Source organism: Carassius gibelio, chromosome B8, assembly GCF_023724105.1.
Source record: "Carassius gibelio isolate Cgi1373 ecotype wild population from Czech Republic chromosome B8, carGib1.2-hapl.c, whole genome shotgun sequence".
Lineage (NCBI taxonomy): Eukaryota > Metazoa > Chordata > Actinopteri > Cypriniformes > Cyprinidae > Carassius > Carassius gibelio.
The window spans coordinates 330,438-348,532 of record NC_068403.1 but is presented as its reverse complement, the minus strand read 5'-3'; the positions used below and the strand labels follow the sequence as shown (position 1 = coordinate 348,532).

The following is an 18,095-nucleotide window of genomic DNA, read 5'->3' as shown; positions in this document are numbered from 1 at the left end:
ATGGACCTAAAACAGGCTTTATTGTAATATTAATTTAATGTAGCCACGGAAGGATAAAAGTTTTTGTCAGATACACACTAGGATTATTATAGTAAACCAAAACAAACAAACATTTCTCGGTGCTTTAAAATGAAAAATATTGACTGAAGTAAGAAAATAAAAATAAATGTGTGTGTGTGTGTATATATATATATATATATATATATATATATATATATATATAATTTTTGATGAAGAATATTTTTTATTTATTTGTCTTTTAACTTGATTGAAACCTGAAAATAAAACTATATTTAAAAAAAAAAAAATTAAACTTGCAGAAAATAAAAATATAAAAACTAATTCAAATGATTAATAAAATATCAGTGATGCTAAAATAAAACGCTGAACTATGAGGTTTTCTCAACTTTGTTTAACTGTGTTGAATTACATTGATTAGTTGACATGGTTTGTTTTGAAAACATGCGGTCAACGGTCACATGACTAATGTTTTAAACAATATTGCATAAATGCTGGGGTCATTGTATGATTGACATTCTGGATCACTTGAGGTCACACATATTGACGAAACTCTTGATTGCTGCCATAGCATCCAGCTGTGTTTTACATCACTGAAGCCATGTGTCTTCCTTTCATGTGAAGCTCATTTGTCATAATCTCATGAGCACTGGGCCTGGTATAGTTTGAAATTATTTAGTCTTTTTCCCTTGACACTTTTCTTTAGATATCCGTACAGTTCATGATGTACAGCAAATCTCCTCGGGATTCTGCAGGGGGAGATGAAGAGACCGCTGCACTTCTCCATAACTGAACAATTCCCATTCCTGCTGTGACTGGATGAAATGCTGGAGAGCTTCACATTTCCACAGCCACAGCTGACAGACAAGAATCCCTTTTTTCCCCTAATAGTTTTATCTAGATTTTATTCAATAGGTTTTATTCCTAGAAGTGTCAGTGGTTAAGTATATTTTTGTCTGATGGTAAATAGTTAACTTTCTTAATTGGTTCAATATTTGGCACTAAAGGGACTTATTGAAACACTTTTGTAATGTTTGTACTGTACTTCAGAATTCAGATTTTTTTTTTTTATATACAATGCATGCAATCATGTGTTTTTTTTTTGTTTTGTACAGTGGAATGAATGCTGCATTCGGCAGACCTAGTCTTGACTCAAGGTTCCGTCTTAAATATGTGTACTGTACTAATGTTAAAAGGCTGTTTTTGTGCAATCAATTGTCAAAAATGTTTTGACGTTGTAAAGATGTTTTAAATTTTTATTCTGTGGCCTTTGATTTGATTTAGCACTGCACCTGTCATTCAGTTGGGTACCTTTATTGAAGTTCTTCTTTACTTTGCCTGTTTTTCTTCTTTTTAGTTCTGTATCACAGCACAACACTCACTAAAGATTTGTGTTTTTCTGAAGCCAAACATGCTCGAACGTTTTCTTTTTTGGTGTGGACAATCAATTTGTCTAAATCTCATTCATATTTATCTTTCCAAACAAATCATCAACATTAAATAGCTTTTTGCTTCTGTAATATCGTGAATGAAAAGAAAAATCATTATGAAATCCTATTATTTGCTATTGTAGGGTAAATTGTGATTGTATGTTAATGCAGCAATTCCCTTTCCATAGGTTTAAAGTCATGTTCTCATCACAGGAGCTTTTAATGGCTTTTTAAATTAAATTAAGTTCTATTTTATAACCTAGTGGGTTGCCTTTGCTGCCTAAATGAAATGGATCTCCATCACTAAGATTTATATACTGTTTTAGTATTTATTAATATATTGAATGGAAAATTGTGTCATTTTATATGCTTTTGTAATTGTTTTATTCTACAGGTTTAGTAACTTTATTACTGCACCTTATTCAGTTAGTTCATTTCATTCTTTAAAGGGTACACTTTCTAATATTTATATTTTGTCATTCAGTTAATACAAATATTTTAATAGTTTTAGTTAAAGGGATAGTTCACCCAAGAATCACAATTTTGTCATTATATATTCTCCCTCATGTTGTTCCAGACCTTTTAAAAGGTATTCAGAACAAAAATTCCAATATTTTTGATGAAATCCAAGAGTTTTCTGACCCTGCATAGACCGCAATGCAACTGACACATTCAAGGCCCAGGAAGGTAGTAAGGACTGTTAAAATAGTCCATGTGACATCAGTGGTTCAACCGTAATTTTATGAAGCTATGAGAATTCCTTTGTGTGGAAAACCCCCCAGAAATAATGACTTTATTCAACAATTCTTCTCATTATGTCATCTCTGCCATTCATTCATGTGACTATCACAAAGCCATTGGCAGTGTCAGAAAGCTCTTGGATTTCATAAAAAAATATCTTAATTTGTGTTCCGAAGATGAACAAAGGTCTTACAGGTTTGGAACCACGAGGGTGAGTAGTTAATGACAGAAATTTATTTGGTTGATCTTTCCCTTTAACAATAAAACAACATTGATCTCCATAGGGAGCAATTCTGTGTCATATCAATAGTGTTCATTTATATAGAAATATACAGTAGACAAACATGTAAAATTGGTCTTCCGACTTAAGTTTTTTTTCTTTTTTCTTTAAGAACACTCAGTGCATTATTGGATTCCCTTTTTTAAAAGATATTTGCAATGCTGCCTTTGAATTTAGCCAAAATCAGCTTTTTCTTAGAAGGCTTTGCAATTGTCCTGGGTAAATTTCGGAATAATGTTTGGGTTGCTTTTGTGCTACTGTTACCTTATAACACTGCCTATGTATTGAGCTCAGTAGGTTCGAAAACAGCCCCTATTTGAATTTCTTGGAAACATTTTTTTTGTTTCAGGAAGAACATTGTCTACCCCATGGTTCATATCAGCAGCCCTGTTGTTCCTGGAAAAACACATCTATGTTGTTTTTCCTCATTATAACAGTCGCTGTCAATAGCATCCTGTGAGTTAAGAGCATCAGGGCGGGATCTGCAACCCTCAGAATGTCCCCTCTGCCCCCAGTGAAGGACATGAAGGGCCCACCCATGAAGCAGAAGAGGGGTTGGGGTCTCTGTGCATGCGTGAGGAAGAGAGAGACAGATAAGGGGTTTTGAGTTGCGTGCCTGCAGCTGAATTGTGTAGTGACACGTGGGAGTATGTCGGAGTGGTTGTGAAACCCTAACTGAGCAGGGATGTTCTCTGAGGAGCGGCAGGAAGAACAGAGATAGTGTGCGCTCATCCATCAGTTAGATGAACTAGAGCTGTTTATAAACACTGGGCTGCTGGGAATGTTCTAATGAGCCCACTCATTCACATAGTGAAACGTCATTCTTTCACTTAAACAGCTCCTCATTCCCATCACTTCCCTCTCTGATTGTGTGCAACAGGTCCAAACCATTAAATATCGGTTCTTAACATTTTATGCCAGATTTGAAGTCGATCTTAAAAGCTGGACAGGACAATATTAAATTGACCTTTTTTGTATATTATCGACTTTCCGTGACCCCGTGTTTAAACTCACATGTACTGGTATGTGTTTGAATTAATGGTTTGTGTTGGAGGGAAGCGCTGTTTGTTTTGCGCATGTGTGTTCCAGTGTGTGTTTGGCAAGTGCTGTACGTCAGGGGCTGAACTGCTGTCAACATCACAAATGCAAGAGGCACAGCAAGCTGAGATCCAGCACACGCAACATCAGCGCTGGTGAGTACACAAAATCGGTTTTCTCTAGAAACATAGTGCTACCAGAAGAGAGTATTGATAAATTCTTAAAATATCAAATAACAATTATTTAATCTCTTTGTAAAAGTTTTTTTAAAACAAATATAGTTTATAATGGATGGTTTGGAATGGATTGTAAAGAAAAAGCAGCAGTAAGTGTCCATCATACATAAAGTATGCTTTGTTTGTAAAGCATCCCAGGATGCTTTCAGAAATGTTTTGTCTATCCATCTTTCTATCTTGGGGTTGGTTAAATATTTTTTTTATATTTATTTCTAAATATATTTAGAAAGTAGTTTCTTATGCTAACCAATGCTACATTTATTTTATAAAAAAAAAAAACAATTACACACACACACACACACACACATATAGTGTGTATATATATATATAGTGTGTGTGTATATATATATATATATATACACACATATATATATATATATACACACACATATATATATATATATATATATATATATATATATATATATATATATATATATATATATAGTGCAATATTATTACATTATTAAAAATCACTATTTTCTATTTTAATATATTTAAAAATGTAACTTATTCCTGTGATGCAAAGCTGAATTTTCAGCATCATTACTCCAGTCTTCGGTGTCACATGGTCCTTCAGAAATCATTCTATATGATGATTTGCAGCTCAAGAGACATTTATTATTTATCAATGTTGAAAACATTTGTCCTTCTTAATATTTTTCAGGATACTGTGATGCATTTTTAATGCATTTTTTTTTCTCATTTTATCCCTAACACTAATCTTTAATGAATATAAATAAATAACAGCATTTACCTGCTGTAAAGTGTTTAAGTATTTTTATTGTCACCTTTGATCAATTCGATGCAAAAAATCCTTGCTGAATAAAATGATTAATTTCTTAAAAAGTGTAGTTAATATTATTATTATTAACTCTATAAGCAAAAAATAACATTTTGTTAAGTTGAACATGAATGTCTTGACATTTTGCAAATCAGTTTATACCTCTCCAACTTCCTTTGCTAAGTGACTAAAGTTTACTTCACACTCACACAACAAACATCATCTTTAGTTCTTGGCTTTGGTGGGTCAGTGTGAACATGACAGTTCTGTTTCTCAACATTCCAAATCTAACAAACAACTTAAGAATGTTTGAAATGTTGGCGTTTGTTGAGCAGCCATTTAGACATTCTGTTGCATGTTTATTCTGTCTGTGAGCTGCTACAAGGAAGTCAACATCGCAGACAGAAATCAATGATAAGTTGACATTTAATCAATACGCACTTTTTTTTTTAATAGACTGGACTGCTTCAACTGCGTTATCTATGTGGATACCTCACATGTTCATTATCGATGAGTTAACCAGCCTTACATCAGTCTCTCACGATAAACCACTGTTGATAATCATCTCCATTCAAAACATTAAAGCACCTCTGGACTTTAGTCCAACATCCCCCAAACGTCTAGAATCCGGTGTCCTGCTTAAAACTGTAAACACGGCCTGTCTATGAGCAGCTAGCTAATATCAAAAAAAGAGAATACGTGGGCAAATGAAAATAGCAGATACAGTGCTTTCTAGAGGCCTTCTCGCACAATACTTTCATCCAACACTTTTAAAAAGAAATGTTCATAAATGGCATCTATGGTTCAATGAAGAACCTTTGACATCCATGGAACCTTTATATTCCACAAGAGTAAAAAAAAAAAAAAAAAAAAAAAAAATGGAATAATGTTCTTCACACTAAGAAGAAATGGTTATTTTCAGAAATGTTCACAAAAAGGCTCTTTGGGGAACCAAAAATGGTTCTTCTGTGGCATTGCTGAAAACCACTTTTCGGAATCTTTCTTTTTAAGAATGAACAACTGTTATATGCTGAAGGCATGTTTATTTATATTGTTGCTATTTATGTTCTTGTGAAAACTGTGTGAAAAATGAATGGGTGTGCAAACCCATTGGAGCTCTGCTCCCTTTAACCCCATCTGGAATGAACCATCCATTGAGTTCAAAGAAGGTTGTTTTGTTAATCGTGCAGATTTTTTTTTGAGGAAAGATCCACAGTCATTGTGATGGATGGCATGGGAGAGATAGCAAAAAATTTCCCTCCCTTGGGTCTCAGAGGCACTAATGATATCTATATTTCGAAACTGCGAAACCGAGGTCAGTCTCTTTGAGTTGCTACCACAGTAATGCCATCGAGGATGTTCTATATCAGCTCAACGGGCAGGATACGAGAGGGTGCGTCTGAGCGTCCGTGTCTTAATTTGAGGAGTTTTCAGGAAAGCCTGCCCCTTCATGGGGTCTAAAGTATATCGGGTGGGAAGGTTAGATTCTTGTAGTCTTCAATCTTTTCAATGTCAAAGATTAACTGTATGACAAACAGAGCCGTGGCAAACACAGTGTGTATAAACACTCCCTAAAGCTCCAGAGATGAGCTGGATGTCACTCTGTCATTCCTCTTGGGAAACAGAGAGCGGCCCACATTGCCACACAGAACACAAAATGAAAGAAAATGAAAGCAGGAGGAATTATAGTTCAGAGGATCTAAGGTGTAGATTTGAAAGACCCCCATCAATAATGTGTATTTTTTATTTATTTTGCATGCATGCATGCTATAAAAGAATTCAGTATGAGATGCTGGTAACTGTACTATTGAGCACTACAGGATTTCTGAGAACTCGTGAGTCATGCAAGTGATGTTGAACTTTGAATGATTGCTCAAAGCATTAATAGTGAAAAAGTGCCTCGAACTTTGAATGATTGCTCAAAGCATTAATAGTGAAAAAGTGCCTCTGGAAAAAAAAAAAAGATATATACTGTTCAAAGGTTTGGAGTCATTATGATTTTTTTTTAGAAAGAAATTACTGCCTGTTCAGCAAGGGCACATTTATTTGATCAAAAGTGACAGCAAAGGCTTTAACATGTTGCAAAATATTTATATAACACATAAATGCTGTCCTTTCTATTAAACTTTCTATTCATCAAATAATAGAATAAACGTACAGGTGCTGGTCATATAATTAGAATATCATCAAAAAGTTGATTTATTCCACTAATTCCATTCAAAAAGTGAAACTTGTATATTATATTAATTCATCACACACAGACTGATATATTTCAAATGTTTATTTTTTTAATTTTGAAGATTATAACTGACAACGAAGGAAAATCCCAAATATAGTATAGTAGATTCATCATCAGCAGTATCAAAAATGTGTTAGTAATAAAGAGACTTGGTTAAGAGATGTAATTAAATATATATTTAAAAATACCATCTTTATGTTGTTTCAACATTCATTTGAAGGTGCAGTGTACAATTATGACAATATATTAATAATCATTTAGTCATGATTAATTACAGAAAATGTGTGATTAATTGTTATTATTATTTTTTGATTGATTGATAGACAACAAAAATGTTAACCTTTCATAGAGTTGCTATTGGTAATTCATTTTACTACTAAACATGCATTTAATTTCCCATAAAGAGATTGGCATGGCCCCCAACCCCCCTTCAAATTTTGAATTCTATGATCCGGCCCTCAGATGAAATTAATTGAACAGCCCTGCTTTAAATGGTAGCCTATATACAAAACATAATAGTTGCAGTTTATCATGTCATGTAAATAAAAAATGTGCTGAATATTACTACAGACACTCATTTTGCATTTTAACAAATGCTTAGTATTGTATCACAACATGCTCATGTCGCAAGAAAATATCAGCATAGTTGTGCTAACGAATTATTGCATGCAAATTATTAAGCAAAGCTTACTATTTCCCTTCTCTCCCATTCACAGAAAATGTTTCGCCTTGATTTTGTTCAGCTAGTCAGTTCACACAGCAATCCATATTACATACAGTATTGTTCAAAATAATAGCAGTACAATGTGACTAACCAGAATAATCAAGGTTTTTCGTATATTTTTTTATTGCTACGTGGCAAACAAGTTACCAGTAGGTTCAGTAGATTCTCAGAAAACAAATGAGACCCAGCATTCATGATATGCACGCTCTTAAGGCTGTGCAATTGGGCAATTAGTTGAATTAGTTGAAAGGGGTGTGTTCAAAAAAATAGCAGTGTGGCATTCAATCACTGAGGTCATCAATTTTGTGAAGAAACAGGTGTGAATCAGGTGGCCCCTATTTAAGGATGAAGCCAACACTTGTTGAACATGCATTTGAAAGCTGAGGAAAATGGGTCGTTCAAGACATTGTTCAGAAGAACAGCGTACTTTGATTAAAAAGTTGATTAGAGAGGGGAAAACCTATAAAGAGGTGCAAAAAATGATAGGCTGTTCAGCTAAAATGATCTCCAATGCCTTAAAATGGAGAGCAAAACCAGAGAGACGTGGAAGAAAACGGAAGACAACCATCAAAATGGATAGAAGAATAACCAGAATGGCAAAGGCTCAGCCAATGATCACCTCCAGGATGATCAAAGACAGTCTGGAGTTACCTGTAAGTACTGTGACAGTTAGAAGACGTCTGTGTGAAGCTAATCTATTTTCAAGAATCCCCCGCAAAGTCCCTCTGTTAAAAAAAAGGCATGTGCAGAAGAGGTTACAATTTGCCAAAGAACACATCAACTGGCCTAAAGAGAAATGGAGGAACATTTTGTGGACTGATGAGAGTAAAATTGTTCTTTTTGGGTCCAAGGGCCACAGGCAGTTTGTGAGACGACCCCCAAACTCTGAATTCAAGCCACAGTACACAGTGAAGACAGTGAAGCATGGAGGTGCAAGCATCATGATATGGGCATGTTTCTCCTACTATGGTGTTGGGCCTATTTATCGCATACCAGGGATCATGGATCAGTTTGCATATGTTAAAATACTTGAAGAGGTCATGTTGCCCTATGCTGAAGAGGACATGCCCTTGAAATGGTTGTTTCAACAAGACAATGACCCAAAACACACTAGTAAACGGGCAAAGTCTTGGTTCCAAACCAACAAAATTAATGTTATGGAGTGGCCAGCCCAATCTCCAGACCTTAATCCAATTGAGAACTTGTGGGGTGATATCAAAAATGCTGTTTCTGAAGCAAAACCAAGAAATGTGAATGAATTGTGGAATGTTGTTAAAGAATCATGGAGTGGAATAACAGCTGAGAGGTGCCACAAGTTGGTTGACTCCATGCCACACAGATGTCAAGCAGTTTTAAAAAACTGTGGTCATACAACTAAATATTAGTTTAGTGATTCACAGGATTGCTAAATCCCAGAAAAAAAAAATGTTTGTACAAAATAGTTTTGAGTTTGTACAGTCAAAGGTAGACACTGCTATTTTTTTGAACACACCCCTTTCAACTAATTGCCCAATTGCACAGCCTTAAGAGCGTGCATATCATGAATGCTGGGTCTTGTTTGTTTTCTGACAATCTACTGAACCTACTGGTAACTTGTTTGCCACGTAGCAATAAAAAATATACTAAAAACCTTGATTATTCTGGTTAGTCACATTGTACTGCTATTATTTTGAACAATACTGTACCTCTTTTGATCATGTCATTCTTGAATACTTCATTATATTCTAAATGATTTTTCCCAAGCAGGATGCATTCCTGAATCAACATCCTTGATGTTTTATTGTTCCACGACTAATTAGATTTTTAGGGTTACATATTAAGAGAATTTTGTTCAAATATGGCCCCCTAAAAATTTGTATTAGTCCTGGAACAATATTCCCTTCAAACAACCTACTTGACAAAGGGGCTTAGCAATATAGCCTTCTGCATGTGTGAACTGGCTAGTTGAACAAAATCAACACATTTTCAGTTTCGTTCATGTTAGAGAGCTTATTGTTTATGTTCACATGGAACTGGGGAAGTGAAAGCGAAAGTTTTCTTTTACACCACTGCTGGAATATATCAGTGCACTGGAAATTGTGTGCAATAACTCATTGTTCACAACAATGCTGACATTTGTTTGCAGCATGAGCATGTTCAGATACAATACATTTTATTGTGTACAAGAAGGCATGTTTATTTATATAAACATGATATATATCTTCTCACAGAAAACTAGTATATTTAAATTTTTCTATTGATTTTTTTCTTACAGAGTAGGGATCTCCTCTAAGTGATAGTTAATTGTAAGAGCTGGAGTTAGGAAAAGGCCAATTTTCAAATAGCTTTGGATAAAAGTTCTTCTCAATGTCAACTTGGTGATGCTTTGCACTAGTTTCTGAGCCACAAAATTGCTCCCTGGGGAAGTCATTCAGTAAACAACCAAAATAGCCGCTCGCTTTAAAGTGTATTGCAGGTCCTCTTTCCAGTTACTAGACAAGAGTGCAAGTTTAGGTATGTTCACACAGCTGCGGTTGAATGCTGGGAGTCCGCTACAGGCCAAACCTGTTGAAGGCGTTTTGGATGGACTGCTCTTTGTGAGGCCTTTTCTGTGAAACTCATGCCAGAGCAGCTGTTTGGACACACAGGCCTTGTCTCTCGTCTAATTCTCACAGTCAATGCTCTTCAGATCGTCTCAGAGCCCCAGAGGAGCACAGACGGAGATCTCTACAGCCTTTGCTGAGTTCTGTCATAACCTTTTCGTGACAGTGATGCCTAAAATAACTGGTCTTTATCTGGGGTTGGAGGGCTTGCTGAAGAAAGGTTTGAAGGCATTGGATTCTGATCTTCAATCAGGGTGATTGAAAGCTTTTGTGCTCTTTTATAGATTCAGACACTCTCTGTGAAGAGCGAGAATCCAACTGATCAGATGAGAGAGGGGACAGATCCTGAGATGAGCATGTCGGTCAGTGGCTACCTCTCTGCATCAGACACGTATGACATCACAGAGCCGCCACAGTACTATGGTAAGATTATGCGTAACTATATGTAAATCTGTTTATTATAGAATTACAATGTTGTTAAAATGATAGTTCTCTCATTTTGCTTTTTTTTCCGATCCTGAGATATTTTGGAAAATGTGTGTTTCGGTCATATGATGAAAGTCAATGGGGACCAATGTTGTTTTGGACCCCACTGACTTTCATTGAATCAGTCTTGTTATTAATTACTAAAATGATAAAAAAAAACATATTCCCTTATTGATGTAATTACTATATAATTGCTCAAACTTAAAACTAAATACAAATTTTAAAAAGTGATAGAAATATAGAAAAACTGAAAATGTAAAAAAATATAAATATAAATAAATAAAAAATATTAAGAAATGTGATAATAGTATATTATAAGAATATTTAATATAGTATCTTATTTTTTTGTGGCACTGTAATGTAAATAAAAAAAAAAAAAAAGGGTGTCCAAAGGGTGATTGGTCAAAGTCTAATTTTGGTTTTGTCGTTTAACTCACTGTGGTGTCTAGAAGGACAGTCAATGATAGTATATAAGCAGGCTCTCGTCAACATGAATGTTTATGAAAAACTCCAGTGGTGTACAAACAAGACACTAGCACCGGAAAGTTATGCTCTAGCTGTAACGGGACATAAAACATCTGTGAGAAAGACAGGATTGAACGCAAGTAAAGAGACCACCACAATGCAGAGGGATATTTATGGATGACATGGAAAAACAGAGATGGATTTGCAGGAATTGGTTGGATGAGAGAAGATTTCTACTCAAATATAAGTTTTTCTCATGTGAAATATTTCATCCATTTATTTGCTTGTTGTCACTACTAGTTCTAGAGTGTCTGTCAAGACATAAAAAAAAAAAAAAACCTTCTTTCTTGTGCAGATGTGATTCAGAAATGCTGCCAGTTGTGACACATGTTCCCTCTATGGGGGAACTCAAATTTAAAATCCATCTTCACAACCTTCCCGTCGACAGAGAAAACATCAGGAAGGCTCTGTTCCGTACGGTTCTAAAAACCCCATAAGCTACAAGGCAAATAACAACCATAAACAAAACTGTAACCTCTTCAGCTGCATCCTGTTTCCAGAGACAGAAAAGATTCAAAAGGTCTCGCTCTGGGATTTTTTTATTACGTCCCAAAGGCCTCATAAAAGTAGTTAGGTAATTTGAGAATCATGTGAAAAAGGAACATATTTCTTGTGAATCGTTTCGTTCATCAAGATGTTCTTCAATCATTGCTGCAGATGTTCTTGTGGATCCACTGAGCTGCTCTTATCAGGAACCAGATCTACAAAGTCCTCTCTATGGCCAGCAGACATTCAGTCATGTCAATGTGCAGTTTTCAATGTATGGAGCGCCAAATGCTCAAGCGTGCAACCCGCCGTACCCCTACAGCCATCAGTGTTCTGAGTTCACCTGTGAACCAGACATGGAGGTCCAAAGCCCAACAAGAGGGAGCACTGTCGGTCTTCCAGTGCTAAAAAGACCCAGGATGGGCCACGGAGCTCGAGTGAAGGGCCAGGATGAGCTGTGTGTCGTCTGTGGAGATAAAGCCTCAGGATATCACTACAACGCCCTCACCTGTGAGGGATGCAAAGGTTGGACGATCACAATAGCACTGAATTTTAATGCAACGATAATCCATGATGCACTTCTTGAATTTACATCGTTTACTAATGCCAAAATCAGTACTTATAAGACTGCATGTAATAACTTGACGAAAACAGTTTTCTCACCTGTGTTGCCATATTTCCTTTGGAACTAAGAAGTGGGGTGGGACATATCTAAGATATTGTCTCTTTAAAAAAAAATTGCCAATAGCGGTGAACTATGACTTGGTACTTGCTATTGCTAAATTGCTTGGATATATAAGAGCACTAATTTTCAAACATTTGGGGTCAGTAAATTTTTTGGGGAAAATCAATTATACTTTTATTCTGCAAGCATAAATTAAATAGCTCAAAAGTGATACATTTATAATGTTACAAGAAATTTCTATTCAACTTTCTATTACTCAAATAATCCTAAAAAAATCAGTTAGGATACAGAAATCCTAATGTAATACTAAGATTTTTTTTACACAAATCAAGAAAAAAATAAGCAGCATAACTAAATGTACTAGCACCAAATTGGCACCATATAAAGCATATTACAATGATTTATGAATGATGTAATGATTCATTTTGCGGCTTTGCCATCAGGAATAAATTAGATTTTAAAATATAACAATTATTTTAAATTGTATTAATTCACATCGTTACTGATTTAACTGAATTTTTGATCAAATAAATACAGCCTTGGTTTTAAAAGAAGTCTTTTCTCCTTATCAAAAAAGTCTTACCAACCCCAAACGTTTTAAACAGTTGTGTGTCTCTTAGGTTTCTTCAGACGCAGTGTGACTAAAAAGGCAGTGTACCGCTGCAAGAGTGGTGGAAGCTGCGAGATGGACATGTACATGCGGAGAAAGTGTCAGGACTGCAGACTGCGCAAATGCAGAGCCGTCGGGATGCTGGCAGAGTGTGAGATTTACGCAAAAACTCTTCACAAGGTTTTCTGTCATTTCTGGGGAAGCCGATAACGTCAGATGCTACTTCACACAAAAACACTTCAAATCTAATTGGATGTTGAGTTTGCATAAAACACTGTCAGCATTAGCTGATTGCTGGTGTCTTTTTGTCAGGTCTGCTTACAGAGGTGCAATGCCAGTCGAAGAGACTGAGGAAGGGTTCCAAGCACCGAGGACACAGTGGGTCAACAGGAAGAGCTGAGGACGAATACTCTGAAAGCAGAAGCGTCTCGTCCACCAGCAGATTCACCACTCGGGTAAAGCTCTCTTATTTTATTTAGCCTGTCCAAGCATGAAATTAGAGTTTTGGTACGATTTGAAGCCTGTTATATTAAAAAAATTCAGAGCTAGTGTCTTGTCTTCAAAATGCTGTTTGCAGGTATCTGGTTTCTCCAGAGAGCAGAGATGCATTCTGAATAGAATTGTTGAGGCTTATCGCAGGTACATAATTCAAGACAACACGCACTGCCGGGTATGTTTTTTTTCTTTTCATTAAAAATGAAAACACACATACTCCACTTAATATATCATAAGATATCACTCTTTTTCTTTCCCCAGGTGCCTCTGTGGTCAAGTTTGACAAACAATATAGATCTCACACCTCCACAGGCGGAGAAGCTTTTGCAATTTTTAAGGAGTGTACCTGGTCAGTGTCTTCCAACTTCTCTCAGTTTACACCACACACCTCTAAGCGCATCTAATTTGTGGTCATCTGTTGTTTAGGGTTTGAGCTTTTGGATGGTTCTGACCAGAACACACTTCTGTCCAGCTCTTCAGTTGAGGTCATGTTCCTACTCTTGGCTCAGCAGTTCTCAGAGAGCAATGGTAACACTATTCATTATCACATAATCTGCTTGTTAAGTCTGACATCAAGGGTCTTTTTTCAAAAGCAAACAGTGCTAACAATAACTTCAAAATATGCTGTATTACTAAATACATAACAACATATTTTTCTGAAATATATAAATGCAAGTGTGTGTATTTATATATACATAATAAATATACAAATCATGCATTCAAAAACGTTAATTTTGGATGTGATAAACCATTAGAGAGCACTAGTTAAAATATTGGTGTCTAGGACAATGTGTGTTTTTATAAGCTTAGCTAAATTGTGTGTGCTAAAAATTAATTGTGTTTATAAAGCTTTGATAAAATTTTCATTTGAAATGGAAAATTCAACACATGACTGCTATGTTTTCTATCACCAGCTTTATACCCAGCAAATCCAAATAACTCAAACCCCGATTGGGTGAAAACTTTAGAGTCCAAGACTGGGGACAGCCACAGGACACTGACACACTCAGGTGATCTATGATCCACAGTGAAAAATCTTACAATATGCAATGCAGGAAAATCTCACAATATGCAATGATTAATCCTCAGTAAGATACATCTTTAAGTCCAAATGTCTAAAGTGTTTGTCTCTGCTAATATTGTGATTTTTATTTTTATTTTATCTTTGCTAAGGTTTGAATGATGAGTTCTCGAGGTCTGTGGTAAATTTCCTCCACAGCATGGTGACTATTGCAGTAACTGAGGCTGAATATGCACTTCTAACAGCGACCGCAGTGTTATGTTCAGGTCTGTGGATTATGATTAACACAATTGTGACTCATGTCATGTGATGTCACCATATTCAGAACATTCATTTATAGGCCAGACAGCAAATGCTATCATAAAGATTCAGCTTAAGCACCTCAAAATACAATTTCTTTAGAACTGTTTCCAATGACCTCCATTTTTTCTGTGTTGTGAAGCAGACAGGCCGTCTCTGCGTGCGGTGGGCTGCGTTGAGAACTTACAGGAGTTTGTTTTGGAGCTCCTGTCCCGAGCTTGCTGCTGCTGCAGTCAGGGGACGGCACAGGACCCACGACGCTTCGCCAGGCTCCTGGGACGGCTGACAGAGCTGAGAACACTACGACACAACCACCTCACCCTTCTCCCACAGCAGCCCTGGGACATGCAGCCTTGAGACAGCCTTTAGGGAGAGAGATTTATGACATATGATCTCTGTTGCAATACACTTTTCATTTTTGCCCAGAACAATATCCCAGGTCAGTGTACTTTTGGTTACCCGTGTGCAAACATAGTTTAATAAAAAAACAAAAAACAAACAAAAAAAAAAACAATGTAAGCCTCATTTCTTATATGCATAAAATAAAAATGTTAATGTTTAATGTGTTTTAGGATTTCTTGCTTTTCATTTATTTTGTAATATATATGATTTTGTATTTATTGTTCTATTTATACATTTTTAGACCCATGTTAATGATGTGCAATAATTTTCTCCAGAAGCTTCAAGCTTCTCTTTTTAAATAACATTTTTATAAATAGTGCCTTTTGGCAAAATTTGTCATTTTGAATCCAAAATGTCATTTAAATGATTTGTGCAAACCCAATGCAGAGTGTGGTTGCAAGTGTCCCAAAGATTAATTCATCAACACACGACCACTTAATAGTTGTAGCTTTAATTATATTTTTATTATGTACTTTAATGATTTATAATTAAATTGTAAGTACACACTTAGGTGATGCTTTGGGTTATGATTCAAAGTAGTATTTGGTTAAACCTATTGCCTCACAATCGTATAACGAAGTGATAGGATTGTGACTGGTACCCCTTAAAAATAGGTGCATGGCTTCATTTTCCTACAAATAGGAATTATTCATTTATAACAGCAATGTTTGTCTGATGTTTAACTCCTAAGTGTTATCTGCTATTTAAACAGGTGTTGCTAATCTATCATACGCAAGCCAGAGTAAGACCTGCAACTGCTTTAATTTCCCTACGACCACAAATGAAACTGATACAGTGGACAACTCAGCATATGAATGTTGAACTGTTCAAATTCTAAACTGAAGCAAACATTAGAGGGCTGTGTTACAGAGATACAGCGTAACGGTTTCTCCTTTTCTTAGATTTCACAACATCAAAGAAACCTCGGAACAATCTAGTAAATAAAATTAATTAATCTCACAAAGCTGAGGTCTAACGTTATATTGTTTAGTAAAAAGAGGGAACTCTGTGATACTTTTTCAGTTATTGAGTACTACACTAGTTATTAATAAACTAGATTATGTATAGGCTTGCTTACTATTATTTAACACTTAAAATATTGATTTGTAAATTCATCAAATTAAATGCATAACTTTGAATGAAAGAAAGTAAGGTTAGAGTTTATGGATGAGCTAATAAACCACTGATGATCATTGAGTTTGATTAGCTCACTTGTGATCTTTTCAAATTGCTAACAGAGACCTGGGAGATTAGCTCATAGGCATGTGTGTGTGTGTTTCCGATATAAATATTATTTTAATGTGGTCTGTGACAAGAGCTGTTACAATAATACACATCTGGATAGAATATGCTGACATCACCTTATGGAAAAGTAATCATACTGCACGTGTTCTTTCATCATCAGTACTGATTCACTGCTGCCCCCTACAAGTACTCAAGCGTACACTACAAAGAAGATGGAATATCATATTTCAGGAAAACGTGAGCATCGGTACAAGAACAAGAATTTTACAAGACGATATATTCTTGATTCAGTTACCTCACCTCAAAAGTAAAGTGTTCCTGTAGCTCAGCTGGTAGAGCATTGGGCTATTAAGCACAAGGTTGGGGATTCGATTCCCCGGGAACACATGATAGTTAACAATTGATAGCCTGAATGGAATGTAAATCGCTTTGGATAAAAGCGTCTGCTAAATGCATACATTTAATTTAAACGTTTCTAATGTTATTTAATGACGCATAATTTACGTACCACGTGACCCCTTACAAAATACACACGTTTGAGCAGACACATTTACCACAACACGCCATCTTTAAGAAAATATGTGTCCCCATACTGTTGTAAAATGTAAGCGTTAATTTGTATACAAATGATTCTCACCTTTTTAAATTTCGTCAGAGGCTGTTTGAAAACCATTAAAACACAGGGGGAAAAATCCCGACTCCGCCCTCCTCAAAGTCGTCAGCCAACCCGATCTCGTCAAATCCGCGCGTTCAAGATGATTGACAGATAAAAAGGGTTTCTGATTGGTTGCTTTTCTAATTGGCAAAAAACGCGCGGCGCTCTTGTAAGCGACGCTTTTCTCGATTATGCGGAATAAACAGTAATAGTGATATTTAATGATAGATATGTGATAAGATAATTATGTTTAAGCAAGTTTTTATAATTAGCTTTCTTTGTCTGGAGAAATACTCTAAGATGTAAAGTAAATCATTATGAATTCATCTTATTCAAACCATTATATATATATATATATATATATATATATATATATATATATATATATATATATATATATTTATAATTACCCAAACAACAAGAAAAGTCTTGGTTAGTCAGTAGTACTGTAATATTGCAACCAGAAAAATAGCCTACATGTATTATTAGGAAATCTAACATTCCATCAGAGCTTTACAATGTTAATTATATATATTTAAAAATGCAACAGGTTTAAAATCAAGAAAAATTGCTTATGATCTTAATCCATCAATATATTAAGACAGCCACGGTAGAGTTTCAATAGAACATTTATTTCCCCGTATGAGAAAATACTGTTTGAGACCGGTTATTTGGTGGGTAGGTAAAATCTGCTGTTTGTACAAGCTTAAAATTTCTTAGAGGTTCCATCTTATAAACGGTGAACAAAAGCTCCACAACTTTCTACAATAAATACAAGGTTCTGTGCTTGATGGTGAAAAGGGAATAACAGCAAGTATACAACATGTCGTCATCACCATCCTTCAAACTTTTCACCGTGAAATCTTAAAAAGAACTGAACCAGGATCTGAAAGCACATGTGAAGTTAGATCTTAAAAGCCTATGCAATAGTTTACCATCTTAAATAAGAGATCTGCTTTCCATCTTGAACCAATATAATTTAATTCATTTATCTCTTTACGGTCCATAAATAAATTACTTTTCTGTATCAAAAATGAGAATATATATTTAACCACAGACAACCGTGAGTTGGTACATATACACATACATACACGATCGTATGCCGTTAATGTA

The 18,095-nt window shown here is 35.4% G+C and overlaps 5 protein-coding genes across 16 annotated transcripts in view; 3 read left to right on the top strand and 2 right to left on the bottom strand.

Annotated features, from left to right (window-relative positions):
- LOC127963310 (lysosomal amino acid transporter 1 homolog) overlaps positions 1-18,095 on the top strand; it is a 278,938-nt gene that overhangs the window by 5,557 nt on the left and 255,286 nt on the right. The gene's annotated exons all lie outside the window — the stretch shown is intronic.
- Positions 1-18,095, bottom strand: part of LOC127963306 (mitogen-activated protein kinase 13) — a 259,971-nt gene that overhangs the window by 111,877 nt on the left and 129,999 nt on the right. The gene's annotated exons all lie outside the window — the stretch shown is intronic.
- The window catches only part of LOC127963297 (bromodomain and PHD finger-containing protein 3), a 234,857-nt gene that overhangs the window by 100,767 nt on the left and 115,995 nt on the right, over positions 1-18,095 (bottom strand). The window lies entirely within an intron of this gene.
- The window catches only part of LOC127963311 (lysosomal amino acid transporter 1 homolog), a 46,548-nt gene that overhangs the window by 5,542 nt on the left and 22,911 nt on the right, over positions 1-18,095 (top strand). Inside the window, exon 9 of one of the 2 annotated variants that reach the window (XR_008154776.1) lies at positions 725-1,320. Coding sequence is in view for 1 of the 2 variants with exons in the window: in XM_052563162.1 (XP_052419122.1) it covers positions 725-811 (87 nt within the window). In the remaining variant the exon portion in view is untranslated. Of the gene's footprint in view, positions 1-724; positions 1,429-18,095 lie in introns of those variants that run through there. The other variant, XM_052563162.1, reaches the window with a different exon arrangement.
- On the top strand, positions 3,138-15,242 carry LOC127963303 (bile acid receptor-like). 4 transcript variants are annotated; one of them, XM_052563135.1, is made up of 11 exons: positions 3,138-3,662; positions 10,357-10,495; positions 11,741-12,094; positions 12,875-13,015; positions 13,177-13,319; positions 13,442-13,534; positions 13,621-13,708; positions 13,786-13,887; positions 14,274-14,369; positions 14,533-14,646; positions 14,823-15,242. In XM_052563135.1, exons 2-11 carry the CDS (start codon positions 10,399-10,401, stop codon positions 15,035-15,037), a joined length of 1,443 nt encoding a protein of 480 aa, XP_052419095.1. In that variant the 5' UTR covers positions 3,138-3,662; positions 10,357-10,398; the 3' UTR covers positions 15,038-15,242. The 4 variants fall into 4 exon arrangements, with proteins under 4 accessions (XP_052419095.1, XP_052419096.1, XP_052419098.1 ...); XM_052563136.1 differs by having other exon boundaries at positions 3,141-3,662; positions 14,826-15,242; XM_052563138.1 differs by lacking the exon at positions 3,138-3,662 and adding an exon at positions 11,379-11,657 and having other exon boundaries at positions 10,358-10,495.

Bases quoted from the DNA above. Each gene is read 5' to 3' on its own strand.
- LOC127963303 (XM_052563135.1), top strand. From the start codon at position 10,399: ATGAGAGAGGGGACAGATCCTGAGATGAGCATGTCGGTCAGTGGCTAC. The intron at 13,016-13,176 runs GTGAGATTTACG...TCTTTTTGTCAG, and splicing joins CGTCGGGATGCTGGCAGAGT to GTCTGCTTACAGAGGTGCAA. The intron at 14,647-14,822 runs GTCTGTGGATTA...TGTGTTGTGAAG, and splicing joins GACCGCAGTGTTATGTTCAG to CAGACAGGCCGTCTCTGCGT.